Genomic DNA, 15,767 nt, shown 5'->3' with positions numbered 1-15,767 from the left:
TACATATACACATTTATCAAAAAATACATACATATATATATGTACACATACACACTCTGCTTTTTCTTGCATTTATCTTGTATGGAAGATACTTAGTCACTGGAATAATGCCTGTCGTTGATAACTTTTTAAAAATATGTCAGCATATTTTGTATGTTTTCCTTCTGTTTTTGTAATACTAAGACAACAGAAAGCCAACAGGATGAACCCAAGACCTGACCTGCTGGGTTAAAATACCTTCTACGCAAAGATACCTATTTGTTTTTACCTGCATCTCGCACTAATTTAACACCCCATCTTGGAAAGTGCTGACTGCCTCTCTTCTGCCTGGAAGGCAGAAGAGGAAAAAACCCAATACATTCAAATAACTTCCAGTCTTTCTGAACTGCATTTTAAAGGTGCTTCTTTTATGAAATACTCTGAGTAACATCCTGCTTTCAACAGCTATTCTATACTGGAATTAACACCTCATAATGAAGAAACCGTACAATTAATATTAGAGTCTGATCTCCTTTAATTTCTGGTAACTTAACGTCAATCATACTAGAACAGCACTAAATGGACAAATTATTCAAAAATCACTGCTAAGCCTTCCAGAGGCCTTGCCCCCTTAACAGCATGGCATGTAGACTTTATCCCTATTTGAATCTGCTTCTCTCCTCTCAAGTCCCAGCTGTGCTGAATAGCAAATATCTCCATTTCAATAGGGAAAATGGTTGTACTAAAGTAGATCTCTCCAGGGGTCAAAATACTTCAGAAGGGCATTTAAGTGGCTGTATGTTATTGAGCAGAAACATCAGCTCACATATTATTGAGTATAACTGCATGGGTCTGTTGAAAAGATGTCTGCAGTAGCATTAAGTGCTGAGAGAGGGACAGAGGAGTGTTATGCATTAGACAAAATACTATCCATCTGTTGCCAAATTTTAGATACATGAGCAATCACAAGCTGTAACACAAAATCTGAAGTGCAACCTTTGTGGCTGATGCGTCAGGGTCATATTCAGTGACACTTCCTCAGTTTCACACTGCTTAAGATAGACAGTCTTTTGAATATTGATTGAAGGAAGGCAGGAGGCAGAGTTTGATTTCTGCAGTTTTGCAAAGAGAATGTAATAGATACTTATATGGAAATTTGCTTTTGGTAGCTTAAATATACCATTTTCTTTAAAAACACCATTAACCTGTTCTGATCCCATCACTATAGCAGCTGGCCAAGTACAACTGCAGTCTTCTGGAACCGCCACACATTCAGCCTACTCTGAGTCCCGAGCTGCAGACAGACCTGCAGTCACAACACATTGTGCACTACCAGACTGCCATGCAGAACGTACCCAAGATGGCTGAAACTAATGTGATCCCCCAGACCCTCATTTCCAGTGACTTCTGTATAATGACTATGTCAAGCGCCACCATGGAAGGGTAAATCCCCTGTCCAAGAGTGCGCTTTGGCTGGTGTGCCTGAGGAAGCACTTGGATCACTGGGCTTCACAGTGAAGAACCCAGACAATGGAGGTTAATCCTGGCCTAGCAGGGAAAACCCAACCTATGAGCATCTGTGCAAAGGGGTGACTCAAGACTGGGTCGACCGGTCTCAGAGAAAATTGGGATCCTCCAGTTGGCTGCATCAACTGCAAGCCTGGATGACATCTACATTAAACAGAGTAAGACATAGATTCAAAGTTTCTTAAAAGGAGCAGCCGTGGCGGTTTCACGAACCCAGAGCATCAGCAGCCACAGAAGGGATTATTCAAAAAACACATTCTCATACAGAGCCAAGAAAAATCAACCAACCACTGCATGACAGCAAAGCTGACAGGCAAGCCCAACGTCAATGAAGTTAGTTCTGTATCACAACCTTTCTTGAACAGATTTGAGAACATATGCCAACAAGAGAACTTGCATGACATGGTCACAGTGTTTCTGGGTTTTACAGACCTTTTATATTACTGAGAGCCTGAGACGACGATTTCTTTGCCTGCAGGAGGGCAGCCAAACAAACTTTTCTCTTCAAAGTGATAAAGTACTACGTGAAAGAAGCCGTACCTTCTACTTGAGGATAAATCTCAATGCCTACGCTTCACATTCTAAAATAGTTCATTTACTAATTTTTCTGATCAATTTATCTAAACAAGATGCTTAAACCAATCCAAATGGAAATCTTAAAATGTTTTTTTATGAAAACCACTCAGGAGCAGGAAAATGTAATGGATACAGCTATCGCACAGAAAAGACTGAGAATCCAAAGAGGCAATGGCTATACCTAATGTCAGAAAGCCACTCATTAGTAAAGAGTTAAACAGTATGTAGGTCACTCTACAGTCTTTCCTGCACACCCTCAGCTCACTGCGTATCGGAAATGCTGTGTGGGAAGGCCAGGGAACTAAACTCACAGACCAAGTATGACTCAGACTGCAGTAATTTAATTATACTTTTTTTTCTTTTAAATTATCCTTGGGATTAAAAGAATCCACACCCTCAACATGAAACCAAATCATGATAAAAGGAAGAAACCACAAATTCACAGATCTTTGAGCCAACAAAAGGTATCTAGAATTGAATTAATTATTAATGGTAAAGGACTGAGACCCTTCCTATAACATACTATATGGTCAGAGCAGCAGAAGGTGAAGAATTTGAGCCCCAGTCAGATGTTCTTCTGAAAGCCCTAGTGGGGATGATCTCAGCAACAAGAATGTCAGAGAACTGCCTGCCAAAAAAATAAAGGAGAGCTGTCACAGCCAAATGCTGACCTCTACCACTAGAGGAAAGCAACTCCAGAGAAACAGCCTCACATTTCCTCCACCACTGCAGAAGCTGAACTCAAGAGTTATCAAGTATCTTTGGCACAAGCATGAGCAGAAGACAACTATAAGATCCTGGAGAAGGCAGAACACCAGCGACCCAGGTCCAAATACAAATCCTGTTAAATCCCTGCGGAACAATTAAAATTTCTGCAAATTCTGTCCCAGCGAACAAAGCAGAAGTTTGGAAAGGACACTAATGAGCAGAAGAAAGCATTGCCCTCAGAAATACTCCTTCCTGACTACAATATAAGATTACAAAAATTTACTCTTTCCTCTGCACTTCAAGCTGCCTCCCTCCCCTTCGCTTAAGGAAAGGACAAAAAAAGGCACACTAACTACCAGAAAAAGAAGAGCAAAGCTAAAATGTCCTAACAGCACTAAAATGTCTTCTATCACAGGAACTCATAAATTTTCATCCAGAGAAACAGAAACTAATTTCCCCTTTTTCATGGCAAAAATTTAACTAGTTTTGTTGTGGTGATATAAACAGCAGTGCATCCCTTTTTCAGAAGGGTTTTTATTAGTGTATTGTGAAGTACATGGCAAGCCAATTACAAAGAACTGAGCATCTGGCTTTACAGCTATATATTTAGATGTATTGTGCTCTGTTTCTAATTAAATTATCTGATTTTTTTACCCCATGAGATAAAGAAACTAACAATGTTCCCAAAACCTATATCCACCATATAAACATCACCAGGATGCTTGGTCAGTAACCAGTTACCTTTGAAAGTAAAGTCTTGCTGCTGTTCACCTTTCAGCTACAACCACGGAAGAGTCCAAATCCCTAATCTCCTCTGACTGAGGGGTTTGGACCCAAGTGAGTTCAGGTGGAGGGTTTTATCTTGAGAATATAGACAGTGTTGCTTGATCAATGAATTTTAAGTAACAATTAAAAGGGCAACATCTTTGATAGAAAAGACCAAAAGAATCACCACAAATTAAGCAGAAGTCCCATGTTCCATACCGATTTAGACCAACACAGGGTCTGCTTCAGGTCATTGCTTCAAAAAGTCCAATTTATTGGTTAAATGGAAACTTAAAGAGGAAAAAAAAAATTGGTTTTCCTGTTTTTCAAAAAGGAATCAGACTCAGAAACCTCTCTTACCCTGACTATCTACCCAAGAACATCTTAACAACTTGGGCCTTTCTGTGATCTACTGAAACCTATCTACTTTTTGCACCTTATCAATTCTACCCAATGCAGTTGTCCAAAACAGTGAGCCTGTGCTCCTTAGACTACCACCTCAACCTCAGTTCAAGCATTAGATGGGAAACAGTTGATTAGTGACAGTCAGGGCTGTCCCCTCTTCCTGGGAGTGCCACTCTTTTCAAAATATTTAATGACATTTGCAAAACTGCATAATTCAGAGTGAGTGTCCTAGACTTCAAAGAGAATTAACAAACATTTAACTGAATAAGCAATTAATAAAATGGGTGGAAAGAACTTCAGAATTTCTCATGGAACAAAGTAACATGCAATTCACTTGGGAAGAATAGAAGACTGGGACAGATTATTATATATTTTTATAATGTCATAGCTCTGAATATTTGGAAGATGTTCAAAAAGAATTGATCTTAATTTACATAATAAAAAGTACATTCATGCTGAGGCCTTGGTATGATGATGGGACTTTTTTCAGAAGCAGTCCTGGCTAATAGTCTTTCACTGCCAGTACTGTACCTCTGTACAGCAACACGGAAGCCCTGTAAGCTGCCACTAAGAAAAAGGAGCGTGGAGCAACACTTTCCCTCTCAGTATTTGAGATCTTCAAAATATAGCAAATAGACTTTTAGCAACAAATAAAAAAGCCTTAACAATAAAGTTAAGACAAAGCCTGCTGCACAATAAAACCAAGTAGCTGCAAGTGTCAGAAATGTAGGGGGTTGAATATGGGATCTCCAGAGAAAAAGAAAATGCAGATGATTTACAAACACTCCTTTTCAGATCACAGTACTACAAACAGCAACGCAGGAAAGGAAATGCACACTGCTATGTCAGCTCCACTGGATACCCCACCAATGCTGATACCCTCAGGCCTTGAAGGGAAAGAATCTATCTTCTCTCTGCCAAACGGCTTCTCCAGAACTGAGCCAAGGCATTCAGACTTAACACCGGGGAGATTTCTGCCTTGGGGTACTGCACAGCTACAGGTTGAAAAGAAGAAGGGAAAAAAAAAAAACAAAACCCCAAACCAAACTCCTGCAGGTGCTCCGTGCTTTTAGGGCCAGGCCTTTGCGAGCACTTTGCAACCAAACAGGAGTCAAGCTTGCCATCATCTTAGGGGCATAGGTGAGCACTTCTGTTTCACACCAGTTTTTTTTTCAACACACTGGTTCCTTGGTGATTTTACATGTACGCTAAATAAAACTAATGTCCCGAACTGTAAAACTCTGCTAGTCTCTGGGCTCCTAAAGCTCTTCAGTTACTCTTTCAGCAGAGTCATTGAACACCAGAAGTAGTTTGGATCTTTTTCAGGTGTTCGGATCATTTTACTTCTGACATTTAGGGTTTGCAAATAAAAGATTTGAGATTTCTCCAGTATCTGTATTACACTGTGAAGCATTTTTTTTCCTCCTGGTTTTAGATCTTCTATTAACATAACACTTATTTCACTACTGCATTCACTCAGACATTAAAGAAAAAGTCCTTATTAATGCACCAGAATAATTGCTGATATTTTGATAGACTTGTGAAAGCTTGTTAGTGACTAAATCTAAGCCAAAAAGCAGCACTAGGATTTGAAATATTGATAATGTGTAAGGCCTAAGTCCACAATGTTGTCCTAGACAAAAACACCAACCCATACGCTCTCTTTTAAAGATAGCATGTAAAATTACACAACTGCACAGAATACAGAAAACAAACATTTAAAAAGAACACACATTTTGGGCTAACATTTCAATTCAGATAGCCACAATGATCAATTAATTAAATGTAATTATTAATACCCCCAAAATTAAGTGATGTTACACACAATGCTTACTGTGGTGGATTTCTCTTGTGTCAGCAAAGCAAGAGATTACAAATTTTTCCTCTTTTGGGAAAATAAGAGATTAAAGTAAGTAAAAGAAGAAATGGAAATGGAAGGGGCAGGGTAGGATACAAATCAGAACATATTTCTTCCACCAAAATTGATTCTGTTAATGATTAACTCAACTCACACAGGTTATTCAAGTGGAATATTTGTACTAGTAACAGTGTCAAAACAGACCCGAAATCAAAGTCTTCTCTTTTTGTGTTTTCATTGGTGTTTTTTGCTCTATGTCCATGTATCATAACATTATCAACATTCAAATTAAAATTTGACTTTTTTCCCAGGTATTGCAGATCTATCTGCAAAGATTAGGTATTTAAATGATGAAATGTTAATTTTTCTCTCAGCAGCCCTTTAGTAATTTAATTTTCTACAGGGTTGGTCTGAGTCTTGAGTAAGGCACTGTTCAAACAGAACAGAGGCAGATGACAGTTTTTGAATGTCAAAACAGGGTAAAATTTTAGAAGTTGTGGGAAAACAATTGAGGATCAAGGCTTAACATTTTCTAGAGGTTTTTTTAAGGATAAACACTGATTTTTCTCCCTATTTCCTCAATTACAAGTTTCATTGGAGGTAGCAGGATCTGAACTAACTTGTTTACCTGTATTTGCTACTGCTTTCACTCTGCAGGTAAAATATGCATATTTATTATCTGGGTTGCATACAATTTGGGGGTGTTAGTTTCTCAACCCTAAATGCAGCTTGGCAACAATGCAGGGGGAAAAAAAGTTTGAAGGGTTATAAAAAAAATTGACTGATCTTACAACGTGTCAACATCAGATGGCTCTTTTTCATTTCAAGGAGTTAACATTACAGAAATCAGAGCTAAGCAGAACCAACCTTTAGCAAAGTCAGGACTTCATGAGGTATCTATGAGTTATGTGAAACCACGAGATATAAGACAGTAGATACAAGAATCTGCTTGCAAATACGGATCCTGCTTTCTACACTAAATGGTATCCCGAGAAAAAGGGCAAGCTTAAATGTAAGCATGCTGGGGCAGAAATCAGCTTGGGCTCTAAGATGATTCAATTCTGAACTGGTTTCTGACTGAGACGCCTGCCTAAGCGGTCTCTAACAGAAGGGATGGTTTTTGACATCATGGAACCCACTAAAAAGCCTGATTAGTAGTTGTTAAAGCCTGATTAGTAGTTGTTAACATTTTCAGTAGTCCACTGAAATGAAACAATCCCCTTCAAAATGCTCTTGAATTACATTATTCCGATGAGTAACTGTGCTGCTATCACCTCCCATCTGAGTCGGGCCCCTGCCATCAGGGAAGCTCAGGACCAGGACCCTAATCAAAGGCATTCCGCCAGCTGCCACAGGACATTTCTTTCCTGCGGCTCTGTGATATGGAACAGGGGTTGCATCTCTGTAAAACAAATACCTGCAGACTTGCAAACGCTCACAGATTTTACAGGCCCCACGCCACCAAATCAGCTTTTTGTTTTCCAACAAGAGATCTTCAATGGCGGTAACTTTTACCAATCTGTTTTCCTAGTGCTGCTTTTACAAGCAGCTGTGGCTGAAACATTCCTTCCACCCTCTTCTCCTCCCTCGCCCCCACTTCCTAAAGGAAATTCCATGGGATCACCTCTCGTCCAGCCCCACACTGCAACAGAACTCTCATCTCCTGGGGGAGATGGAGCTTGTGCAATCGCTGGGTCCCTGCATCTGCGGCCACAATGCAGACACAGAGTTCCTCAGTGCATTTGTATTCGAGACTGCTTATTTTTTAAGAGGGTGCGCTGAGGGCAACTGCTGATTACTGTTAGGCTAAATGAAATACTGACTTTGAAAAACTTCAATCTTTGCTTAATCGCAAAATGGAAAGAGAAAATTAAAACTATATTTGTTTTAAATACAAGGCATCTCGAGAGACTGTCTGTATCCAGAGGATAGGACTCTAGAAGACAACTTTTTTCACTTTTTTCTCAATTACAGTTTCCCCCAAAATAGATATGGCTCCCTAATGACATCCTACAAGAAGGCATTATTGTAAAAAAAAAAAAAAAAAAAAATTATATATAGACATACACAACCCCCCCCCCCGGAACTCCTCAGAGAAGATTTTAGCATAGATTTAATTTGATCATGAATGTAAAGCTGTCTGAATTTTATTTCTGTCTAATTAAAGTGCAAATATTGAGGGGAAGATAGAGAGTCTTCCTTCAACATCATGCCAGGCTAGACACTTCGTAACAAGACTGCTGAAAGCAGTTGCTAAAAAATAAAGGAAATGACTATTTAAACCAAACATCACATCTCCAGGCCAATCGCAATTCCCGTGGCATACCACACAAATGCCTCGCCACTGACTGTAGAAGTCAAGCCCTAACAAAAAGGAGCATTTCAGTCTCCGTGTCAGGCCTACATCTCTCCAGTCCGTCTGGCAAAAGGGATGTACAAAACTGAATACTATTTCTTCTCAGCTGTAGAAATGGGATACTCACTTTTGACAGCAACCTCTTAAAAGATTATCAGCAAAGACAGAAGCTAGCAGAGCCGGTTTACCTACCATACTGGCACGCAACTCCTCCTCTGGCAGTTTGTCTAGCTGAGAAACTGGGTGCATCAGCTGGGCAGAACACAAGTGAGATTATCTAAATCCTGGTCCTGAGGTTACTGTGGGTGTTTCTCTGCAGTGCTGCACTGTGCTCCACATCAACCTGTGCCTGCACAGGCAATGCAGCACTGCCACAATCAGTTATTACATCTAGGGAACATACCTTCACCATTCTTGGTGTTATGTTTGCCCCGAAGAGCAAAACTGGATGAAAAAGTGCAGTTAAGGGAAATCTACTGCAGCATATATAAAACCCAAACCATGCCACAGTCCTTGAAGAAAGAATAAAGAAAAAGACGATGCTGGTACCAATATACAGCTGAACATTACAAATCACATACTGCTCAACTGCTACAGAATCTACCTCCTCCTACAACCAAATGATATGCTGTAAACCTGGTGTTATTTATTCAGAGATGTATGCAATAATACCATTTAAAAAAAATGCATACATAAACCTCTAAAAGAACTAATTTGTAGAGGACTTCTTTCCACCCTAAAAAGTAAGAACAATAGAGAGGCTCCTGCTTCAATATAATCAGTATTAATACTGATCTCAAAGGGAACAGTTTCAGAGACACTGATGTATCACACTTAATTATATGACATGAAATCATATTCCACATAATTATGAATGCAATATTTCACTGCAGCTGACAAACCATGAAAGAAAAATGCAAGAAAAATGGAGAATAAAGGAGAAAGGAATGAAGAGAAAACACTTTAAAAAAATTGGAGAAGTTAGCTTTGAAATCTTCCATTCCACTTTCCCTTACCCATATCATCTATCTAAAGGGGTTGTATTCATGTGCTACAGACATTTCCTTAGACTGAACTAAGCAGCAGTGACCCGCCCAGACCTTCTCCCAAAGAGTTAAATGCAAAAGACGGTCAGACTATTTCCTAAAGTCCAGACATGTCCTTTTTCTAATGAGATATGCTAAGTAAAATTAGCAGATTTCTTGCTCTTAACCGATCAGAGTGATGACAGCTCCCTGTTACAGTAAATGTTTGAGCTCCAGTTCACCACTTCTCAGTCTGGAGCGTGTTTGAGGGGGATGAGAAATGGCAGCATGGGGAGAGGTCACAATCACATGGCAAGCAAAGAACATGGAAACATTAATATGCTAATGGCTGTCACATGACTTAATGAAAATATGCGTTTTATTAAGAGCACGGAATTGAAATAACTTTTGGGTGCTCTTGCTTCAAAACAGGGCAACATTAGAGTATGCAACTATAAAAAATGGAAGTTCCCATGCTGTGGAAACAAAGCTGTATAGCACGTCTGGCTCAAATGTTTCAAAATTACCATTAGCCTGCCATTCGTTTTAGCTATGCCTGTGTTCATGATGCCAAATATCTAGGAAGGAATCCTTAAAATACTCTCTCAACAAGATACGTGATTTCCCAATGCACATAAGCAAAGGCAGCCGCTACAAGGTTCTGTTTTTGTGTTCTGACCATCCTGGCACAGAACAATGGTCTGTCGTGGTAATTATATCACTAACTTTGTTACCTTAAACCAGCTGCTTTCCTAATTGTAATCCCATTAAATACTCACATTATAACCACACAGTGATAATTTAAGGGGGAAGGCCTAAGTGAAACTGTCCAGAGCAAAAACAGATTTCAAAAATATCATATAGACTACAAACAGCTTGATACAAGCAGCACGGTATGAGCAAACAGCCTGGAAGGGAGCACACCAAAGGGTGGGCTGGCACGATCATTTATGCTGAACTGAATGGGGGGGACCTGGATTAAGCCTCAAAGCTTGAAATCTCATCCTGGGACTGGGGATTGTCAGGAGGATGAAGGGTCTGCTGTATCATCCTCATTTAATGATGTAAATGGCACAAAAGGAGATCTCTGAAGAAATTCAGTGTTACAGAGATGCCGTGCTGCAGGCTAGCAAGCAAATCATAAGCAGGACGGTGGAAAGCACAGGGCTTTGGAACCATGTGGCTTGGGCATAAAGGTCATCTGCAGCAAAGCACAGTGCTTAGTGAGAGTCTGGAAAGCACCTAAAAAACATGTCAAAGCAAGTTACAAACTCCTGGCTGAATCTCCTAAGACCAATCACCAAAGTCCCTAATCACATAAGCAGCCTCAACAATTTCAGTGAATAAGTGGAATGGATTTAATCTTGCATCTTCAGATCCAGATATTAAATAAGCTACAAGAAATGACTCTCTAACAGTCACCAAATAAGAAAGTACAATTAAAGCCTAAAATATATATTCATAAACCCAACACAACAGCTGAAGGAGGCACATCAAGCAAGTATCGATAGCCATGCCATGGGAAGGGAGTACAATTAGGCATGGCTGAGGCTACCACTGCTCCAACAACCCTGTAAAACCAGCTCTTCGCGGCAGAGGTTTGCTCAGTACAGCAGAACTCATGCAATGGCACTACATGGTTTGGGAAAAGAAACTCCACTGCCAAGTCACGCAGCTTCCTGCAGGCTTCCCCACACTGTGCTCATCGGCTTCTTACTCTAATTTCTCCTTTCCTCTGCTCTTGTCCTTCTATTTAGCTGATCGCTCCTGTCCAGCCTTCCACAGAAAAGATAGTATCTGTGGGCCATTGCATCGATTGCTTTGCCTACCCTTACATACCTGATGGAAAGCTCTTATGGCCAGGACTGACTCATGTGTTGTCCCCCCGACACTCCGGGCTCTGGTTCTGGGTTGGCTGTTACAACATCCTTGCGACAAACATAATACCTACCTTATTCTTCCCCACACTTCTGCCTCTGGCACAACTGATATGAAGAAATTTGTTTTCCCAACGCAGAACTGGAGTAGCAGGCTCAAGTTTGAACTATTTGGAAACGTGGCAGCTTCATTTCCCACACAAAAGCCAATAATACTGTCTGAAAATAGCTGTACTCCCAGGTAAGCCTTCACAACAAAATTGAAATACACTCTTTTTATCTTGGAAAAGAGGAGAAAGCATCACCTAATAGAAAACTAGAAAGAACCAAGCAGATGGAGGTGGAGAGCAGATTTGTAGAGACTTATAATGGCAAATTGCGCTCTTGCCAGGAAAGTACTTTTCCACAAAACTGGTCAACATTTGCTAACTGTGTTCATAAATACTGCACAGCTGTGCTACAACAGGAAAGCAAGCCCAACACTTCTATAATTTGATAAGAGATTTCTCTAGTGATTCACCAAAAATAATTAATCAAAATAAAAACATGGCAAAAATCAGCACCGCTAGCTGTCATGAGCAAGAACTAAAGCAAACATATTGACTAAAGCAAGTTAAAGACACAAGAACTCTGCAGATTCTTTTACCTTGTATTCTGAGGGATTATATTGAAAGCCATATTTCTGTACAATAACAATCACTGAAAATAACTTTTCAGTACAGTGTATATGATACAAGTCCATGATGATCAGAGGGAAGATCTGTGCAGAAGGGAGGTTTTTGGCATTTGTAGTGACAATGATGTTTTTCAACCATTATTTCCTCAACCCACAGGTGGTTTTCTGTCTTCTCTGACAACAGCCAAAAGATATAAAACAAAAGCCAGTGACCTTTTTCTGTACATCCACTGAAAACTGGTTATTGCCAGCTAGCAAGAGCATTTCTACAATATGCAGAGCAGCCTTTCTATACATTCTTAGCATCAAGCATTCCAGTGGACACCCTCTTAGGATGGCAAGATCCACTCTATATGGAGAAAAGGAGTTAAAATTACTCTAAAGCCTCCCAGTAAAATCTTAGGCATTTGGAAAGAGCTAATGAAAGTATTTCAGAGATCTGGAGTAAACAGCAGTTTCTTCATTGACTTTTATGTGTCCAACATTTTATTCTCCATTTATTTTGTATGGTCTCAGCTTAAACAATGAACACGGCATGTTAACTTTCGAGAATATCTTGCCCTCTATGTCCTAGAAGTTTAGGCAGATTTGTAGGAAGGAAACATTTTGCATCTCAAACTTTCCGTAGTCTATAAAAGTGGATTACTGAGCTTTTGTGAACAAGGAGAGAGTGCTGTCATTTCTATCTTACTGCAGCATCAAGTTAGTTGCTAAGGGGTTACGTTGGCAAAGAAGCCTAAGGCTCTTAATAGATTAGCCAGATTTTTGAAAGATGTTCCAAACCAAAAATTTCTGGACATCTCACTTGGTTCCTCAGCAGAAATGGAGAATTTTGAGACAGGGCCTCCCTTCTTCTCAAGTAAGACATTTAGGAGAGAAATATCTCACAGGAAGAAACACCATGACCTTCCAAGTCTGTAAATTCATGTCAGAATTGATTTAATAACTTCATGGCTGCAGTTCTTGCCTTTTCTTTATTTGCAAAATTCATGCTGTTCCAACTACAATTATATATTGAACAGCAACAACAACAGAATCTCTGGCTATTCAAGAGAAAAAGGACCAGTTACAGCCAAATATTGAACATATTTTTTCTAGGATGTTCATGCACTGATTACATCTAAGACTGTGCAAACCAAAATGTCTTCAGAAAGAGATTAAGGAGCTATAGTAACCACTGCACAAATAGTAGTTACTGGGCAGCTCCAGTGCAAAATAACCTCACAACTCTGTCCTAACATAACATGAGTGCGCAGGCCAAGGTTTCTTCATCAGTTCAAAAGACAAAAACAGGAAGGAAAAATCCACTTCTGTAAAACATGCATTTGCAACTAAAATTCAAGTGATGAGAGGTCATTGTCACATGGAAAGCTGTAAAAATGTTTAATTTATCAATGAATCTTTTCACAGATTGATAGTCTTGTTCTCTTTTCTGTAAAACACATGGATTTCATTTGCTGTTGGGAAAATGACCAAATGGAAAATTTTTTTCTTTCAAGACCTGAGAGCAAGTTGTTTTCATTATAATACTAAGATGACTGATATGTCACTACTGTCCTGAAAGTTCAAGTTTTGTTTAAAAAGAAAAATTCTCTATAAATTAGATTTTTTGCAATATTCAAAAACAAAAGGCACCTCATATAAGCTGGGATCCAAGACTTACAGGTTTCCCTAGCTATTTTGCTAACTGGTGTTGTGATCTTGGGCATGTGTTTTTGTATATTCCTAGTTACTTATCTGCTAAACTGAAATAAAGTTACTTTGAGAATCTCAGACAGTAGTGTTATATACAAATCTTAATGATTCTCCATTCATTCAAGAGAGATTTGGGTGTTTTCTTACAGGTAATATTGAAAATTTAGTGAAGTACTATTGATTTCAAAATAATCCAGAAAGTGCACTATGAATTTCGGAAGTACTAAGGATTTTAAAAATTCAGTGAAACATTTAAGAAAGGTGATTTTAAACAGTGTATAAACAACATAATTGCATGGTGTCTTGACATCTGACCCACATTTGAAAGTAACTAAAAGGCATGTGCTGCTGTAAAAATTAAAAAACAACCCCAAAAACTCATGCTAGCAAAAAAATCTCATGTTAACAACATTGCCCGAAAACCTTCTGCTAAGCCAAGTCTACCTGGAACTCCAGTGACCAGAGGATTCTTACACGGATTGACTATTTCTAATCATAAATATAATTGTGCAGTAATGTACAGCAAACATAAATTAGTCTGAAACTAGGACAAGCATTCAAATGCACACTGTAATTTACAGTGATATAGAACAATTACTTGAGGAGTTTGTATCAACAGATTATCTTTGTAGTGAACAGAGAAGACCCTCTGTTGAAGGTTCTTAATAGCAAGTTTCACATTCAGGTGTTAATTTTCATTTATCTGTGAATTCAACAGCATCAGGCAGCAGTATGGGTGATCATAGTTTTTACTAAAGCAATGGGTTGCTTCTGTTCACCACTATACTTCAACTTTCTTTGCTTCTCCAAAGTGCCAAACACATTCTTTTCCTTCTGATTGCTGGGGAAGTTGAAACCTGCCATTGTACTACAGTTTTTATTTACGAATCTGGTTTTCTTCCCCCATAATCCAAACACTCAGTTTGTATACCTCCTATAAGCTTTTAAGGTATGACATTATAATTTATATTTAAGCATAGTACTTACGGTTGGCATAATTTTACCAGGTCCTGATCAGTGGTGTTTGGAGGCAGTGCTCTGATGTAAAGGTTTGTTTTACTTAATTGATCCCATCCTGAGTTGCTGCTGCTACTACTGTTGTTATTACTGCTGGTGGTGCTGGGACTAGGAGGAGCCATTGGGTGGGCTGGTACAATGGACTGCTGCAAAGGAAAAAGCACATTAGAGTAAACTATAGATAGCAATCGCAGCATGCATGTTAGCTCAGTTGACAGTAGCCTGTTTACCACTTGGAGTACTGTGTTAAACCTATACGTAATTACTCATGTATTTTAAATACACCTGCTTTCACACCATGTTTGGGACAGGATTCACAGGCACATTCTAATATACCCAACCACCATCTGAAGCACGCTCAATGCATGACATGGGCTCAAATTATATCTAACCTCTGCTGAATATTACTCATAGGATTTTATCACTCTTCATTGTGGCATCAGATGTGAAAATGAAATAAGAGATATTGTTCCTCTAGGTTCCAGGAGGTGTAAACTAAGTTTACATCACTATGACTATTTCACATCATAAATGAATTACTGTGGCAGAAATTAAGACTATGCTGTTTCCTTAATCTATCCAGAAATGTAAAAATAATTAGAAGCCTCTTCTGGCTTTTAGTACTTCACACAATACTGCTACTGGTTTTTTTTTTTAAAGATAGAGAGTGAACACAGACAGCTTAAGGACCAGACTTTAAATTAATTGTGAGCCTCAGCAGAACTTTCATACTGCCACTGATCTCAGTATTTGTGGATTATTTCAGGAGTGTCAAGAAAGAGATTCTGTATAATGGCAAAAAATTCAAGTTTCAAAAGGATATAAGCACATAAGCACTTCTACCTAGTCCTCAAGGTATCTAATGCTATTGTTCTTAAAATCAGACCCTAATGGAACATAAAAACAGATTTCCTACAGAAAATCTGCAGCAGAGCTGTCAATCATTTGCATTAACAACAGTATAGCAGGACACTGTACAGCAAGTATTATGAATAGGTCTGTGGTGTTGTAAGAGAGAAATACTTTAACAAATATACTAGAGAACTAAAGTTGCCAGTAAAAGTCTTGTGACTACAACGTTTTCACTGACAAAAAGAACTGGCTGCATGTAGCCCCTTTCCTGCAAAAGCCTGAGCCTCCACAGCTCAGGAAGCTCATAGCAAAGAACCACCCTGTGAGCTACAGAGGAAAGGCACAGTAAGGGGGGGGGGGGGGGGGGGGGTGTGAAGAAAAAAAAAAGAATATAAAGTGAGATGTCAGTGTAGACTCACTTGTTCCCGCCCCGGTGCCACCCTTTTCTTTG

The 15,767-nt window shown here is 39.2% G+C and overlaps 1 protein-coding gene across 5 annotated transcripts in view; it reads right to left on the bottom strand.

The window, feature by feature from the left end:
- RBMS1 (RNA binding motif single stranded interacting protein 1) overlaps window positions 1–15,767 on the bottom strand; it is a 148,821-nt gene that overhangs the window by 52,597 nt on the left and 80,457 nt on the right. For all 5 annotated transcript variants that reach the window (XM_052793511.1, XM_052793513.1, XM_052793516.1 and 2 more), the window contains exon 2: window positions 14,435–14,610. In XM_052793511.1, coding sequence (XP_052649471.1) covers window positions 14,435–14,610 — 176 coding nt within the window. The remainder of the gene's footprint in view (window positions 1–14,434; window positions 14,611–15,767) is intronic.

Source organism: Harpia harpyja, chromosome 7, assembly GCF_026419915.1.
Source record: "Harpia harpyja isolate bHarHar1 chromosome 7, bHarHar1 primary haplotype, whole genome shotgun sequence".
Classification (NCBI taxonomy): domain Eukaryota; kingdom Metazoa; phylum Chordata; class Aves; order Accipitriformes; family Accipitridae; genus Harpia; species Harpia harpyja.
This window is presented reverse-complemented; position numbering and strand designations above follow the sequence as displayed.